Source organism: Heloderma suspectum, chromosome 1 (assembly GCF_057233095.1).
Source record: "Heloderma suspectum isolate Gila_16-S chromosome 1, 16-S_ref, whole genome shotgun sequence".
In the NCBI taxonomy this organism is placed as follows: Eukaryota; Metazoa; Chordata; class Lepidosauria; order Squamata; family Helodermatidae; genus Heloderma; species Heloderma suspectum.
In genome coordinates, this window is record NC_139458.1 from 225,691,394 (window position 1) to 225,709,927 (window position 18,534).

An 18,534-nucleotide genomic window follows, 5' to 3' on the forward strand; every position below is an offset into this window, starting at 1 on the left:
GCCTAAAGGTAGCCAAACAGTTAAGGCTCAGTCTTACTGTGCTCCTTGTTGGAGCAACATATAGACAACCTGGCTTCCAGCCCCAGCATAGAATCATAGAATAGTAGGGTTGGAAGGGGCCTATAAGACCACCGAGTCCAACCCCCTGCTCAATGCAGGAATCTAAGTAAAAGCATCCCTGACAGATGGCTGTCCAGCCTCATCTTGAATGCCTCCAGTGTGGGAGAGCCCATTACCTCCCTAGGTCATTGGTTCCATTGTTGTATTGCTCTAACAGTCGGGAATGTTTTCCTGCTGTTCAGCCAGAATCTGGCTTCCTGTCACTTGAGCCCATTATTCTGTGTCCTGCACTCTGGGATGATTGAGAAGAGATCCTGGCCTTCCTCTCTGTGACAACCTTTCAAGTACTTGAAGAGCGCTATCATATCTCCCCTCAGTCTTCTCTTCCCAAGGCTAAACATGCCCAGTTCTTTCACTCTCCCCTCATAGGGCTTTGTTTCCAGTGAACCCTCTCCAGCTTGTCTGCATCCTTCTTCAAGTGTGGTGCCCAGAACTGGACACAGTACTCCAGATGAGGCCTAACCAGTGCTGAGTAGAGGGGAACTAGTACTTCACTGGATTTGGAAGCTAATAGCATTTGCCTTTTTTTGCAGCCACATCCCATTGTTGGCTCATCTTCAGCTTGTGATCTACAACAATTCCAAGATCCTTCTTGCTTGTAGTATTGTTGAGCCAAGTATCACGCATTTTGTAACTGCGCGTTTGGTTTCTTTTTCCTAGGTGCAGAACTTGGCATTTATCCCTACTAAATGTCATTCTGTTGTGTTCTGCCCAGCGCTCCAGTCTATCCAGATCACTTTGAATGTTTCTGTCTTCCAGGGTATTAGCTATCCTGCCGAATTTTGTGTCATCTGCAAATGTGATCAGCATTCCCTGCACCTCCTCCTCCAAGTCATTAATAAAAATGTTGAGGAGCACTGGGCCCAGGACTGAGCCCTGCGGCACCCCACTCGTTATCACTCCCCAGTTTGAGAAGATCCCATTGATAAGCACTCTTTGAGTCCGATTCTGTAGCCAACTGTGGATCCACCGGATCGTTGTTTCATCTAGCCCACTTTTAGCTAATTTGCTAATCAGGATATCATGGGGCACTTTCAAAAGCTTTGCTGAAGTCGAGGTACATTATGTCTACAGCATTCCCACAGTCCACAAGGGAGGTTACCTGAACAAAAACTGAGATCAGATTCGTCTGGCAGGATTTGTTCTTGACACATCCATGTTGGCTTCGAGTAATCATTGCATCACTCGGAACCTTCTGGCTTCCATGTGAAATCTGACCCAACCAGTGCTGCAACCCAATCTACAGCAATGCCCAGTGAGGTGAAGCCTTTGCCACATCTGAGGCAGTGCAGGGCCTTGACAGGACTCTCAGTCTGAAATTGTATAGAGGAAGGCAGGTGAAGATTAACTCTGACCCCTGCTCCAGCTGGATTGCCTCTCCCTTCCCCTGCAGGACTTTCTACCATCAACCATGGATCCTCATGAGTTATTGTATTTAATATTTTATAGTAGCTTTTATTAAAGTACTGTTTTACTTGTAAGCTGCCTTGGAAGGGCTTTTATCCTGAAAGGAAGAAATAAATAATGGTAATAAATGAGTGAGTAAATAAATAAGGAATCACCAATTCACTGCCCTGCACACCTCTTCAGGAGAGAGTTGAGTCCTAATGGCTCAGAAGGGAGCTGCTTCTTAGAGGGAGTGAACTAGGACCCCAAGAAAGTGGAGGCTTCCCCAGAGCTCTGTGTCTTCTGACTTGCATGTCTTAATCCACCACGAGAAGGAGGACATCTGCCCTCGCCTGCTAGATGATGAAAATGATAGAAGACTATCTGAAACTCTGAGTGCAGTGAAGAACACCTCCAGTGTTCCCCCGATGTTTATACATTGCCATTCCTTCTCTTTTGAATGTCAAGAGTTTGAACGAAAGAAGGGGAATTAACTTTTAGAACAAAGGAGCAATTGAGGCAAAGAATCAGCTGGGTCAGCACTTAGTGTTGCTGGTTCTGACAAGCTGTGTGCAGAGGAGATGATCACTAGATGAACCATCTCAGTGATTAGAAACAACACTGAAACACCTTCGTGTTACTCAGACACTGACTTGCTTAACACTTGAAGCTCCCAATTCAATTGCCAGCTGGGAACCTTTGCGTCACCATAAGGGCAAAGCATGTTGTCTCCCTTAAATGTGCTTGATGCATCGGTGAGGCCTTAATGGGATTTCATTTACAATGGCTAAAACTGAACCCAGATCCACTACCTACCATGGAAGGAGTAAGTTTTTGAGACAATTCTGGAGAAAATCTAGAATAGCAGCAACGGAGTGTCATGAGAGGTGGAGGTATCTGTCCTGGCACCACGGAATGAAATGCCTCCAGACATCTGGTTGATGGAGTGTGTTTTGGCTGCCAAGAAAGTGTAAAGTACTCTAGAGGCATATCCCAAGTCTGCTAGCCCTGTCCTTTCAGCCTCCATATGAGAATTACGGTAGGTCCAGCATTGGATAGAGGAAGGTTAGCTGAAGAGATCATGGTGGACTGTGACTTAGTAATGATCAGATCTGAAGTCTGGTAAGGGGGCAAACCACGCACATCTTGGCCAGCGGGGAGCCACTGGGGTGCCACTGGGGTGACAACTGCCCGTTCTGTTTGGATCCTTGCTAAGATTCTGGGCAGGAGTAGAAAGGGTGGGAAAATGTACCAAGCTCTCTCAGCCAGGATTGGAGAGGGCATTGATTCCCCCTAACCTGGTTCTGGAGAAAGGCTGCTGATCTTTGCAACACTTTCCAATGCAGTTGCAAACATGTTTTATGCCAGGGTCCCAACTTATTAAACAATCTGAGTACTGAACAAGCTGACTGATAGAGAGCTCATTCACTGGGGTTAAATACTGTCTGCTCAACCAGTTTGGAAGTTGTCCTTTCCTCTGATGTGCAGGGCCTTAATGTACTGGATGTGCTGTCCTGCACATCTGAAGCACAATCTGGCCTGTTTGTGAAGTTCTGGTGACCTAGCACGACACTGCTTGCTGATGTATGGCAGGACCGAGGTGAAATTGATAAGATCGTATGTTTTCTTTTGAGAAATCTCTGGAAGTGAATGCATGGGTGCATGCTACAGAGATGATTTTTGGTTCAAGAACATTGAGATGAAATGTCTTGAGGGGATGAAAAATGCTGAGCCACTGCATTCTTACACCATGTTCTACATTATTACACCAAGTATTCTTACACCTGTACTATAACCACCACAGAAAGGAAGCATCTGAGCATCAGGGAGACTGGGGCTAAGCAATCTTCCTCATCTCATCGTAGGATTTTATGGTGTGAGTGAATGGCCATCTGTAGGAGTCTGAGGTGATGCCAGCCCCACAATACTAGGAATGAGCCTTCCTAACAGCCAAGAGGAGGGAATTTGAGGTACTTTGAGGGGCCTCAGCACCTGAATGAGTATGGTATGCAGATTCATGAAACACCTTCTCCTACCCTGTGTCAATGATTATACCTAGATGATGTAAGCAGTTGAAAAGGGCTTAGTCCCAATTGCTGACAATGCTTTGCTCTACCGTTTTTGCCAGTACCATTTCTGTCTCTGCTTCCTTTCAAGGGGGTCCTGTTCAAGATATTGTCCAATTATGCATGAGCTTGTATGCCCCTTACCCTGAAGTCTGAAATCCCTAGGACCTTGGTGACGTTTGTGGACAACATGGTTAGCCCAAAGGGCAGAGCACAGTATTGGCAGTGCTGCTGCCTGTAAGTAAATCACAGGAAATTGTGGTGCACTGGTTGGAAGGGAATGAGCAGATAGGAATCTTTTAGGTCAAAGACTGAAGGGAATTTGCCCAGAGCCACAGTCAGGGGAATGGAGTTCAGAACCTCTACCTTGAAGCAACAGATCTTAAGTCAGGCTCTTCTGTTCTACTTGAGAACCAGAAAGTGAAAGTTCCAATTTGAAGCACTCTTGTGAATGGCTTCAAGCATGCATATTGTTGAGAATGCCTGCCCAGCCTAGTTAATGAACAGTCACCCCGAAGAGTTTCGCCCCCTCACTCAAGGCTCAGTTTCCTTAGTCCTTGTCTGAAAAGTGTTTAAAAGTACAATTGTTCCCTTTCTGATAAGAACCCTGCAGTTCAAAACTGCCCTATGACTCTGAGGTTAGTTTTGTAAGGGGGGGGAGGGGGATCATCACCAATTCAATAAGCAGAGACTTTGGCAACCACCTCTGTGCCCCCATATGGTTTGAAAAGCTTCAGGACTGACAGCCAATGTCGAGCTCTCCTTTCTCCTTGCAAAAGAGACTATTTTGTTTCTGATATGTTTGTATACTCCCCTTGAATACCGAAAGCCTAGACTATCCAACTAAACACCTATAGACATGAACCTGGCCTTCTGGCCATAGAAAGCGTTGCTTTTGAATATCATTGTTGAATCTTGCTGCCAAAGTCATACCCCCACTTTGTACTAGTAGATTTGTTTTTTAAGATAACTTGTTTAAAGTTCTCTAGCCATTTGCTGAATGCTTGTAACATAGAACTTTATGAAACTGAAGCCTACATCAATTGCACTGTATTGCTATTGATTAGCTTTTCCCTTCTGTTTAGTTTCACCCAGCATTTCATCAGTCCCCACTTTGACGTGTAGTTTTCTAAGACATGCCCTGAGCTTTACCACCTCCTGCGTTTCCTGAAAGAAGCCATAGTGGGGGAGTGCCCAACATAGTTTAGATTTAGATTTCCAAGTAGACCCATAGAAAGCTCTGAAACATAAGCAGTATCTTTCCAAGTTCCCCAATTAGTCAATTGTTTCTACCAGCAATCTCCAAGTAAGCCAAGCCAAAGCAATATTGGGAAAGGGAAGTATATTTGGGGGAGCGGATGATGGCAGGGCCCAGCTTCAGTGCTGCACTGGGCCTTGTGGGTTATAGCCAGGATTTGATTAGAAGTAGTCTGGAAGGGTTTGGGCCTCTTCAGCCTCTGGACTGTCAGAATCTGTGTGAGCTTATCTCTGTCAGTGTTCTCAGAGCAGAGGCAGTGGGAGTCACCCTTCTCCCTATCTACCTGCTTGTCTGGCCTTGGCAGGCAGGGAGGCTGGAAGCTATCGGTGAGAACCTGACAGAAGTGGGGTAGGGTTTGCAGAAGAGTCAGTGCTAGAGGGATGAGCAGTGACACCCTGTTTCGACAAGGGCATGGCTGAAAGGACAAAAGCCCTTGTCTGTCAAGTGGTCCAGAGGAAGTGTCTGTCAGGAGTGCCCTAGCGGCCTCTTTCAGTCTACTCCAATAGTCAACTCAAGACACAGACCAAAGGATTCTTTTCAAGGCTTTAATCCTTTTACAACTTAATGACTCTTTCAGATGCTAATCACCAGTGACTAAGCAATGAACAGCAGAGTAGCCTATGCTCCGGGTTAGGCAGTTGGTCTCCATTTGAAGGAGAAACACTTGCAGACCCTAAACTTATGGGCTAGGGAGAGTTCCTCCCTCTTTCCCTTGTGTCCACGGGACGCGACTGTTGCTTGCGCGCCAAATGGGTGCTACACCTCCTTTACACGCCCTCCATCGCTCGTCGCTACCTGCGTCTAGCAAGCCCCCCTCCCTCACTCTCTCACTGCCAGGGTCACTAACTATCTCAGGAATGCTAGCAGGAGGAACCTCTGCCAGCTGCTGTGCCTGTGAGGGATGAGCGGGCTCCTCTCCCACGGATTGCTGTTCCTCCTCAGAATCAGAACTGCTCTGGGGTTCTATGGGCTCAGTTTCCACCCTGACAGTGTCTTACAGTCATACCTCCCCTTTTTAAGCTGATGCAAAGGTGAAGAGCCTTTGCTAGGAACATTCTTGTCTTCATTGCCCGAAACTCTGTCAGGATCTACCATTGTCTGAGTCCCTGGAGGCATTCTGCACATGGACTCTCCTTCTAGTTGGAACTTTAGATTGCTAAGGACTTGCCATGAGAAGTACCGTCAGGTTTCATAGACTTTGAACTCAGGAGGTCGGGTTTGATCCATTCTCTTGGACCTAATAGGCCTCGCTCATGTAGTGCAGAAATCCCAACGAAGGTTCTGGGTTGGATGAAGTCTGTGTGTGTGTGGATTTGTTTGGGCCTTTTCTAGAAATCTTGCCTTTGATTGCTTGGGAAGGATGACCCCAGGAATCATTCCATTTCCTTGTGCTGGTTGTGGAGATTCATGTCTTTGATTGCCTGGGAAGGTTGACCCCAGGAATCCTGAGCCCCTTCCCCTGTGATTTGAGCCTCAGAGATTTCAGTGGGAAACCTGATGTGTAGATATGCTGGGCAAACTGGAGAGCACTCAAGTGTTTGGACTACTGGATGGTGCTGAGTAGACAGAACAGTGATTTCCTTGTTGAGCAATGAAAAGTTACGCGGTGGTTGTTGTTACTTTATGCAGCAGCCATTTATGCACATGGCCATTCAGTATCTCTATGAAGGCTGCAGCCTTCACCGTGTGAATTGGCTCTTCCCTGTCCACCGTTGTAGGATAATTTCGGAAGCCTTAGTTGCACCATCCAGGCTACAGCATTAGCAGGGGCTATCATATCATGCCTGTGAGAACCCTTCAGAAACATAGTAAAATCACACATGCCCCACCTGCTATATGTTCCACCTGCATGAGCCCCAAATCTTGTTTTGGATGCAATACAGCACTGATTCTAATTTGCAGCCATTTAGCAACATGCTGTAAGTGATCCATTTGTTCACCATATCCACTGAGGGTATGAAAAGAAGCCATGGTTTTCAGCTTACAGGAGGATAGATATTGGTTAAGCAACTCCTCGGCCACACAGAAGTTCATACGTTTGTGGAGAAATGCCAGTATGACGAGGGCTGTATATAGATATCATTGTGTCTAGTAGTCCCATTATTGTGGTAACTGAAAAAGGGAAGCTGCAATTGTGGAAGAGACTGCCAGCTATGTCAGCCTACAGCCCACTTCATACTAACCTTTTCCTGTCTAGTGGGGGGCAGCATTGCTGCTTGTGTGTTGCCCCAAATTTGCAATTCAGTACACTGTTATGCATGCTTAAGTCTATGCACTTCTTTATTAAAAATTCTCAGTCAAGGTTATTTGTTTTTCTGAAACTTCCCTTTTTATACAGCACATCTGCTACACTTTTAGAAGTAATGACTGAAAAAGAGAGTTGTGATCAGCTAACTCAGCAACTGGAACACCACAAGGTAAATCACTAATTAGCAATTAAGAAGTATATTCAAAAGTGTGTGTAGAAGAGAATTCACTTTTCCTTTTGTAAGAGTTGAGTTGCAATATTTTTGCCAAGAGTGTTAACAGTAATAATACTGCCTAGCTGTGTTGCCATCAAATAACAGTAGTGATGGTCCAATAACTCCCACCCCACACACACACACACACACACACACACACACACAGGCCAACCCAATAGTCTTTTATTTTTTAAGGAAAAAGGGCAGTAGGATCCTAGATATAAATGATGGAAAAAGTTGAGTATAGAAGAAGAACCTAGATACAAGAGAGCAGTAAAGTGTAAGTGCAGCAGCAAATGAATCCAGATAACACATAGACTTGCTGCTCAAAAAGACAAGAGAAAATTCTACCATATAAATCTGAAGGTGTTGGAGGTGATTTAAATGTACCTTTCACATTATCTTTCTATGTAGTTTTTGTGCCTACTTTATTAAGAAGCTCAACAAATGATGGGAATATGTATGCAAATGTGATACGCTGTCTGAGGTAAAACAATAGGATTCTGTGGCCGCTAATTCTGACAGGTGTTTTGATACCTTGAAAGAGTGGAGAATGAGGAAAATGTACTGAGTGAAAAATAGAAGATGGCTGCCACCAAACAGTAATCTTAACTTCTTTTCCCTTACAAAAGTCAGAGGAAGATGTGTTTGATGTTTAAATAAGGATATTTAGGGATAAGAGATGAGTTTTTGTCATCAGAAATCGTCAAAAGCAACTAGGAGTCATGTGCCACCTTAAAGACTAACACATTTATTCTGACATAAGCTTTTGTGGACACTGCATATGATGAAGTGGATAGTGTCCACGAAAGCTTATGCCAGATTAAATAAATTTGTTAGTCTTTAAGGTGCCATAAAACTTGGTTTACTTTTTTCTGCAACAGACTAACGTGGCTACCCCTCTAGATTTCTAAATCTCTAGATCTCTAAAATTATTTTGAACTTTTATGGGTCATTTTTTCAGGGAAATGTTCGTAATTTTTTGAGTTTCTTACTGTAATTCCTACTCCTATGAGGTTAAATGGTGAGTAAGTGAAGGGAGGGATATATAGTGTTGGGAAAGTGCAAAGGCAAAAGTCATAGGTGGTGACAGCTGGAGGGAGAAGAGGAGAATAAGATGAGAGCTGAAGGGTGGGAGAAGACAGAAAGAAGAGCAGATAGATGAGACATCAAAAAAAAGAAGAGTGAACACAAGCAACAGGAACTGTAGTCAACTAGCAACTGTTAACTCACACTGTGCTAACTAATGAATAGTGATTTGAGTCATTTGTGCTTTCCTGTTATTTTTATACTACTTATTTGGTTACTTGTTTTTAATTTATAAGACAAATATTGTTCATATCCTTTAGATGTGAGAGTGTTGACCAGTCTTCTCATTCAAATTTGAGAACTGTTTGTATTTTGGGTCTGAAAAGGTTATGTACCCTGGAACTAGAGACAGAATCTGTTTACAAATCCCAGATACCCTTATGGTAAATTATTGGTTGAGCTTCATGCACATGACAGATTGACTGAAGATGAATAATCCTGACAAGAACTCTACTGGGAAACATTCAAGGTATCCTTAGAATGATACCATAGTTCTAAGCCTACAACAATGACAGATATGGAAAATGGCTGGAATTCTGGCTGCATATCACCTCTCTCCCAGAGGAGCAAGACCAGTACATGAACGAGGGATTTTTTTTGGTGCAAAATTAATCACAGGAAAGCCGTATGTTTGTTTACCCTTTCTGTTGTTTGATAGAAAGGACCATAAATAAGGGCTCAAAGAGAAAGGCTAGTCAGGTGAATAAATTTTTTTATAAGGGAAATACTGTTGACTCTCGGAAGAAATATGAACTCTGTAAATAGTCAGGGTTGTTCTACATGCCATTGCAAACATCAAGTTATCATCTGCACATTGCTGTGGGAATTATGCAACCCCGCTGGATATTGTGGATCATAAGGCAGTCTAGAATTTAATGTTGTGTTACAGAATTTGACAGTGATCCATTTAGTCACATCAGGCTAAACTTGCTCTTGGATCTCTTGAGTTTAGAATGATTGCCTGAGACCTACTAATTCTAGATCTTGAAACAGCACATGAGCTTAGCAAAAAATGTATGTTGCTTTTAGTGAGACTCCATTGCGTGCAACAGTTCACAGAACCAGAACAGGCAGTTTCAGCAGACCACAAGTAAATGAGCAAAGAACCAAAGCTGTACAGTAAGTCTGTGGCTAAGGAAAGCAATGATGGCAATAATTCCCATAGCAACTTAAAAGTTCAAGGAAATACTTGATCTGTGTAAGGTGATGGAAAACTATTTAACTGATTAATGCCTCTCAATACTTAAAATTGGTGGAATGATGAGAGAGGTCCAGAAGATCAAATTAGTTGGAAAGCTGAATTTGGTTGAACTGCAGCCAACTGAGAAGTACATTGCTTTAGTGGACATGGGATTTAGTCGGAGGTGAGCATGCCAGTAGCAAAGGACAGACAAAAACAGGATGAAACAGACTTTAGAGGGGGAGATAAGGTTCAAATAAGGTTTTGTCGCTTGTCTTGGCACAGCACCCAACAACTTTGCAGATATAATTTATGAATGATACTTATTATATGGAAATGGGCATTAATGACTGTGAGCATGAATGCTAGGCAACATATACACTGTACTCTGGTGTGATGTGGAACATACTTATGAAAAGGGAAAGGAAACCACCCATGTTAAAAAGCTACCACAAGATGTTCACAAACTTGTCAAACATTGTCTTCAATTCTTGAGAACTGAATTTAGGGTTATAGCACAGCCACTCGATTTATCTGCGACTTGAGAAATAACTGCTGAGATTTGTCAGCTGACAACATGGACATCAAAATTGAATATGTCCGGTGTTCCCACACAAGAACAGATTCAATATTTTCCTATACCTGCCCAGAAACCTGAAAGGTGGGTGTGCAAGAAATTGTTCTGGTTGACAGAGAGGATAGTGGTTCTGGCAGTGAACACTGCACACAACATGTATTTGAACTGAAGAGAAATGGGGTGATTCTTGACTGCAAGGCATCATGTCCCAGGAAATTATTGCGATGATAATACCTCTTCACTTGCACACTGGAGCTGATTTTTCAATAATTAAATTCAATAATAATTAAATTCAATAATAAAATTTTCAATAATATGGGACAATTCACAGTGAGATACATTTATCGTGATAACATGAGCAAGACGCTTGTTGGGGCTCCAGCTTTTAGGTGGAGACAAATGAAGACTATTAAAGTTACCCCAATTGTGATTTACATGAATTGACTGTTACAAGAGTGAACTATTAGGTGTACATCTTTCTGAACTATCATCAACCTGATATTCCACCAAGCTTATTGAGCCATTTCTCACATGGAAACCTGTTGGCCACTGCATTTCATTAAAGCTGCCATTCCAAACAGAAGTGACAATTTCATACACCATCCTTCACCATCAAGTGATCATGACACTGGGGTTGAAGTACTAATTCCGAGGATCTGAATAATGACACCAGGCCCTTTCAGTGGCACTGTGAGCAACACAAATACAAAATTACAAATGTTCAACTGAAAAAATGTGGATAACAACTAAAAATTGTGTTATGAGATCTAGACATCTGAGTTGATTTCTGCTAACTAAAATGGATTCCTTTGCCCAAAATATCACTATTTAAACACCAAAAACACCTTCGTAGGACTTTGGTAGAGGAAAGCATATAAAAATTGGTTTTTGGTGGCAACGATGTCGTATTTTTTAACCCAATAAATTTTCGTCAAATTTTTGAGACGGTTGGCTTGGCCTGGCCCAGTTTATTCTCCACCCTTCCCAAAATAGTTGTCAGACTTTAGTCCCCATAAAATGTTCACAGAATTGTATTATTTTGCCTCCATTATGAGTGAGTTATAGCCCAAACTCACCTCTCCTTGTTCCTAGCTACTTTGGAATACCTTTCTTCTCTCTTGAGTCATGTTCTACATATCTAGCAGAATGAGATGAGAATGAGTTGGTAAAGTCTTTTTGTGGTAGACTGTATTGCAGGTAGGGAATACCATTTTGAGTGCTCCTCTATGTATAAAAAATCAACCAAAAAATCCTCACTAGAAATAGAAATTAGATAGAAATTAGACAGGCTGGGACATAAGCCTTCTCTGTACTTTTTTTTTTTTTTAACTTGGAAGGAGGGTTGTTTATCTGGAGAAAGACTAAAAATGTGACACACAGCCCTGCAGTCTGAAGCTGTATAGTCTACTGTACAACCTCAGGTGGTTTCTACTTCATGTGTTGCCTCCCTTTTCTTGGCCATCTTCAGCTACTGTCACATCCAGCTTCTTCCCCATTTCTCCCAGATAAGCGTTTGGAGACCCATTTCTTAATTATTTTTACCATATATTTGTATGGTGGGAGTCTTGTGACCTAGTAGTTGAAGAGTAGTGTTATGTATGACTCTTGCTCAATTCTCATTCTCTTTATGTAGCATTTGTGTTTCCACTCTGATTGTGGCTGTGCTGGAAACTCGTCTACAGATTATAATATAATAGGTTATATTATTGCGTTTTACTGCTGATTACCGGAGAGGGCTATGAACAACTTGTTCAATATAGCCTTCTTGCACATTTTAGTAATACGAAGTGTTATGCACAAGAAAACTCAAAATTGATATGTTTCCTAAATCCTAATGGTTTATGTCTTCCACATGTTGGCTTTAGGAAGAACTCTGTTGTTTACAGCTGCATTTGGATACAAAACACAGGAGAGAGATTGAGCTGTTAAGGTCATCTCTGACACTCCAATATCAAGAGAGCCTAATGAAGATGAAGGTGGATGTCTCGGACAGATACACTTCTGAAATTGAGCAACTGAAAAGTAAACATTGTTTAAATCTCGAACAGCTCCGTGCCAAAATTTCAGAAGAGCACCTCAGAGGTACAATGCTATGTCTCATGGATAAATTGCTTTGAATTGCTAAAATTACAGTTACATGGAAGAAGCTTGCTCTTTTGACTCACTTCAAAGAGTCCAAAGAGCAATGGCAGTGCATTTTGAATTTTCTTTCCCTTTGAAATCAGTTGTAGATGGTAAGCTGGAGTTCATGCTTGGATGGTATTCTGGGCATACACACAAACTTTCATTCCAATGTCTCAGTCTTCAAGGGAGATATCACATTTTGTTATATTCACATTTTCTTGCCCTCCATGGGAGTATGTGTAGTGGTCAAACTGATATTTGAACAATAAAATTATTTCCTGGACATATGTGCCAAATTTCATTACAATATATCTGTTTTCAACAGAGTTATGGCATTTCAAACAAATAAACAAACATAATACTGAATGTGTGAAGTTTAAGTCAAAGGTTAAACATAAACATATGATTCACTCAACCAATGATCATAAGTATGTGAAAATGTACTATATTTTCTAATATAAATTATTGAAGACTGCCTGAGTCGGTCATATTGCTTTTTCAGTTTTCAAATGTTTGTCCTTACCAGAAGTTACATAAAGACTCAAATATCCATGAAATGTTTTATATAACTGCTATTTGTTAAAGGTTTTACTTCTGCATCTTGCTATATGTGGTTTTATATGGAAAGCAAACAGGGTTCCCTCACTGTAGGCAGGAAACTTGGCAGTGTTCCTCTTGAGTTCCTGCCTGCTCAGTAGAACATGGAAGCTGCTTTGAATTTTGGAGAAGCAGAATCTTAATGTTTTAAATAATGAAAAGAACAGAACAATTCCTCCCCTCCTAAGCTACCCAATATGTCTGCATGTGATGGAAATTGAAGTGGTAGTCTGCAGAACATGAGACTGCTAGAGAGATAAGTGTTTTTGCATAAAGCAAGAGTTCTGATACGAGTGTGTGAGTGTCTGGATATGCTACAGAGATTCTCTACCAAAGCATTTGTTTATATTCTCTCCTTGTACTGGTAGATCAGCTCTTCAGTAGAATACCAGCTGTCAGGGTTAGAACCTTCCTGTTGTGTAGTCATCAGATAAAGAATTGATCTCCACAGCAATAGGCTTTTCCTAGGCAGAACAACCAGTCTTTCAACTATTTAGATTCAATACTTGACTAAACTGCCCCGGCCCCTAGTTACAGTCTTCTTTAAGAGATGTACTACAGTAGGGTAGGAAGTTGCTGCAAATCTAACAGAACATGTTCAACACAGAACTAGAGAGGCTTCCTCAGTTCCGCCCTCAGAGAGGTTCTTCCCCAATAGTCTCTTGTGACTGGCTAACCTGGTAGAGCATCTTAACTTCCACATTTGCTCTGCCCTCTTGGAGTAGTGGTGGGCTCACACGCCTGCAAAGTCCTCCCCCTCTGTAAGTTGCTGTATTCCCACAAAGAGGGAAGCAGCACTTGTGCCTGGCCATAACTGATTAGTGCGTCCTCGAGAACATTCCTTTCTGTCTCCTAAAGTCTCTTGGGGAATTTCCTCCTCCGCTCTCTGGCCCAAGTCACGGCTAACAAAACAACTTAAAATCCAACCATGAAACCGGTTAATAATAAAAGCAGGAGAAAAACAAAAACATATGAGTATAAAAACTACAGCATAACATGCTGTGTTAAAAAACCACAGCATAACACAGCACAGGATAACAACAAATTCAGAGTTTTAAAGGCCTGGAATTTTTTTTTTTATGTCTTTGCCTGCTGCTGAAATGACATGAAAGCAGCTGGCATGCAACCCTCTGTGAGGAGAGTATTCTGTTGGTGGTGTGCCACAACTAAGATGGCCCTTTCCTCAGGCACCACCCCCACATGCTCTCAGAAAGCGGGGGGGGGGGGGTTAGACCCAGATAAAGGTCTCTGACCCTTCATCTGTATGAATGGGTGGGCTTTTGTGGAAAAAGGCACTGCCTCATGTGCCCAGGTCGCAAGCTATCTAGAGCTTTAATGATAAGGACCTGCACTTCAAATTGTGCTCAGAAGCCAGTGCTACTATTTAAGAACCAGCAAGATGTGTTTTGGATGAAGACCATCCAATGGGAACACAATTTGCTAAGGTGGGTGCAATCCTATGCATGTTTAGAAAGAAAAAGTCCTGCAACTTCCAGCATTCCCCAGCCAGCCATGCTGGGAGTTGTAGGACTTTTTTTCTGTTTAAACATGCATAGGAATGTGCCCTATCTGTAGTTTCTGGATAATCTTCAAGGCAGTCTCACAACATGCTGCAATTGTCTGATATTGAGGTTATCAGAGCACAGATAACCTAGGCAGGTTATCTCTGTGATGGGAGAGATTTTAATTCTTGAAAATTCCAAACTTGACAATTGAGAGCTGAGAAGCTTGGATAAATTGCTGAAATGGGTGGGAATAACAGAGCCTAGTGGGTCCTTTGTGGCGGCGGTGGTGGTGTGTTGCAACAAAAGGCTAATATTTATTATTCTCCTAAACAAGTCAGAGTACTTGTTTGGTGATGAAAGCCTAAAAATTAGAATCTTGTAAGCTGAAACCGCAACATAACAGAAGTGATACAGCATAGTTAACTTCCACCCATTTCTACATTTGAAATTAAGACATTTTTTATAAGAACATAAGAAGAGCCATGCTTGATCAGATCAAGGGTCTATCTAGTTGAGTATTCTGTTCACACAGTGACCAACCAGCTGTTGACTGGGAACCCACAAGCAGGGCATGAGTGCAACAGTACCCTCCCACTCATGTTCCCCAGCAACTGGTGTACATAGGCTCACTGCTGGGGGTAGCACATAGTCATCAGGACTAGTAGCCATCTATAGCCTTCTCCTCCATGAATTTGTTCAACCTCCTTTTAAAGCCATCCAAATTGGTGGCCATCACTATATCCTGTGGTAGTGAATTCCATAGTTTTAACTGTGTGCTGTGTGAAGAAGTACTTCCTTTTATCTTTCCTGAATCTTCCACCAATCAGCTTGATAGGATGACCACAGGTTCTAGTATTTTGAGAGAGGGAGAAAAATGTGTCCCTATCCACATTCTCCACATCATGCATAATTTTGAAGACCTCTATCATGTCTCCCTTTACCCTCCTTTTTCCCAAGATAAACAATCCCAACTGTTGTAACCCTCTCTCATAGGGGAGATACATCAGCCCCTTTATCATTTTAGTTTCCCTTTTCTGCACTCTTTTTCCACCTCTACAATATCTTTTTTAAGGTGTGGTGACGAGAACTGGACATAGTATTCCAAGTGTGGCCGCACCATAGATTTGTATAGGGGCAGTGTGATATTGGCAGTTTTATTCTCAATTCCTTTTCTAATTATCCCTAACACGGAGTTCACCTTTTTACAGTGGCCACACACTGGGTTGACATCTTCATTGAGCTGTCCACCTCACCTTCAAGATCTCGTTCCTGGCTGGTCATCGCTAGCTCAGATCCCATCAGGCTACACTTGAAGTTGGGGTGTTTTTTTTTGTTTTGTTTTTTTGCCCCAACGTGTATCACTTCACATTTGCTTACATTAAACTGCATTTGCCATTTGGATGCCCATTCTCCCAGTTTGGAGAGATCCTTTTCGAGCTCTTCACAATCACTTTTTGTTTTAACCACCCTAAATAATTTGGTGTCATCAGCAAACTTGGCCACTTCACTGCTCACTCCTAATTCCAGATCATTTATGAACAGGTTGAAAAGCATTGGTCATAATACAGATCCCTGTGGGACCCCACTATTTACTTCCCTCCATTGGGGGAATTTACCATTTATTCCTAGTCTCTGCTTTCTGTCCTTTAAACAGTTACTGATCCATAAGAGGACCTATCCTCTTATTCCATGACTGCCAAATTTGCTCAGAAGTCTTTGGTAAGGGACTTCGTCAAGAGCCTTTTGGAAGTCCAAGTAAACAATGTCTACCAGATCATCCCATCTACATGTTTATTGACACTCTCAAAGAATTCTAAAAGATTAGTGATACAGGACTTCCCTTTGCGGAAGCCGTGCTGATTCTTTTTCAGCAGGGCTTGTCCTTCTGTAGGCTTACTAATTTTATGTTTAATAATGCCTTCAACCAATTTATCCGGAGCAGATGTTAAGCCAACAGGCCTGTAATTTCCCAGGTCCCCTTGGATCCCTTTTTGAAAACTGGTGTTACATTGGCCATCTTCCAGTCCTCTGGTATAGAGGCTGATCTTAGGGACATGTTGCATATTTTGATTAGAAGATAAGCAGTTTCATATTTGAGTTATTTGAGAACTCTACGATGGATACCATCTGGGCCCAGTGATTATTTGCTTTCAATTTATCAATAAGGTTGAGAACGTCATCTTTTGTCACCGCTATTTGCCTCAGTTCCTCAGACTCCCTTCCTGAAAACATCAGTTCAGGCACAGGTCCTATAACTTCTGCAGTGGAGACAGATAAAAATAATTTATTCAGCTTCTCTGCAATCTCCTTGTCCTCCTTTAACTCCATTGTCATCCAGTGGTCCAATTGCCTCCCTAGCTGGTTTTCTGCTTCGGATATATTTAAAGAATTCTTTATTGTTGGCCTTGATGTTGTTAGCGATATGCTCTTCAATTTGCATTTTTCATCTCTTATTGTCTGCTTGCATCGCCTTTGTGCAAGCTTGTGCTGCCTTTTGTTTTCCTCACTTGGGCAAGACTTCCATTTTCTGAAGGAAGCCCTCTTTTCTCTAAGAGCTCCCTTAACACTGCTTGTTAACCATGCTGGTGACCTCTTGGTCTTGGTGCTACCTTTCCTAACCTGTGGTATACATTTTAGAGAAGTTTCCTCTTTTGAAATCAAATGTGACTGTGTTGGACTTCCTGGGCAATTTTATACACACACACACACACACACTCTCTCTCTCTCTCTCTCTCTATATATATATATATATATATAGCCACTTAAGGTTAAATCCAAGGTCGCCTCCCCTCTCGCCGGTTCCATGACCAACTCTTTTAGGGCACAATTGTTTAGGGCATCGATAAATTTATTAGCTTTGTTGTGGCTGGAACATGCAATTTATCTAGTCATTGTGGGGGTAACTGAAGTCGCCCATTATTACAACACCTCATTGTTTGGAGGCCTCCTTGATTTTGTTTTCCATCTCAAGGTCACTCTGAGCATTCTGGTCTGGGGGATGATAGCATGATAGCAACTAAATTAGTTTCGGAGTCTGATATTGTCAACCGCAGTGCTTCTGTGGAATAGCCTACCCCTTTTAGGTGTTCTAGTCCGCTCAACACTATGCCCTCTTTGACACAGAGGGAAACCCCTCCCCCAGTACGCCCTTCCCTGCCCTTTCTATAGAGTTTATAGCCAGAGATGACCGTATCCCACTGATTCGCTCCACTCCACCACGTTTTCGTAATGCCCACTATATCTAGGTTTTCCTTTAAAATCAGGCACTCCAATTCTCTCATTTTGGCTCAGAGGCTTATAGCATTTGCATAAAAACACCTATAGACAGTGTCCCTCCCCAGATGCCTCTGGCATGTGCATTTTGCTATGGGACATTGGCCCCTTTGATTGGCTGCTATGTTCTGCCATGTACTTCTGGCCTATTTCCTCCCCTTCTACATTTGAGCAATCAAAAACACCTTTTCATCTTCATCCCATTGGGATGATTTAACCCGAATTTGATGCTTCCCAGCTCCTGTGGGCTCTCCCCCAGGGTTTAGTTTAAAAGCTGCTCTTTTTATGCCTAGTGCCAGCAGTCTGGTTCCATTTTGGTTCAAGTGGAGCTTGTCCCCCTTGTACAGGCCTGGCTTGTCCCAAAACATTCCCAGTGCCTAACAAATCTGAACCCCTCCTCCCTGCATCACCATCTCATCCATGCAATGAGACTCCTCAGCTTCGCCTGTCTAGCTGGCCCTGTGCGTGGAACAGGTAGCATTTCAGAGACAGCCACCTTGGTGGTCCTGGATTTCAACCTCCTAGCTAGCTACCTAAATTTGGCTTCCAGGACCTCACGACTACATTTCCCCACATCGTTGGTACCAACATGGACGACAACCACTGACTCCACCCCAACATTATCTACTAGGCTATCTAGACAGCGTGTGATATCCACAACCTTCGCACCAGGCAGGCAATTCACCATGTGGTCTACACGCCCATCACAAACTCAGCTGTCTATGTGAGTAATGATCAAATCTCCCACTCCCACAAGCCCCCCTCCCCCCAGAGGCACATCCTCAGTGCAAGAGGATATTTGTTCATCTTCTGAGGAATGGGTCCCTTCTAAGGGATCATTTCAGTCTTCCTCAGAATGACTCCCTCCTTCCCTGAGACCTGCACTCTCCATGAGAG

General features: G+C 42.6%; 1 protein-coding gene across 19 annotated transcripts in view; it reads left to right on the forward strand.

Annotated features, from left to right (window-relative positions):
• Positions 1-18,534, forward strand: part of PCNT (pericentrin) — a 278,152-nt gene that overhangs the window by 50,744 nt on the left and 208,874 nt on the right. For 18 of the 19 annotated variants that reach the window (XM_084820798.1, XM_084820789.1, XM_084820783.1 and 15 more), the window contains 2 exons: positions 7,169-7,247; positions 12,004-12,220. In XM_084820798.1, the coding sequence (XP_084676924.1) occupies positions 7,169-7,247; positions 12,004-12,220 (296 nt within the window). Of the gene's footprint in view, positions 1-3,719; positions 3,810-7,168; positions 7,248-12,003; positions 12,221-18,534 lie in introns of those variants that run through there. The other variant, XM_084820913.1, reaches the window with a different exon arrangement.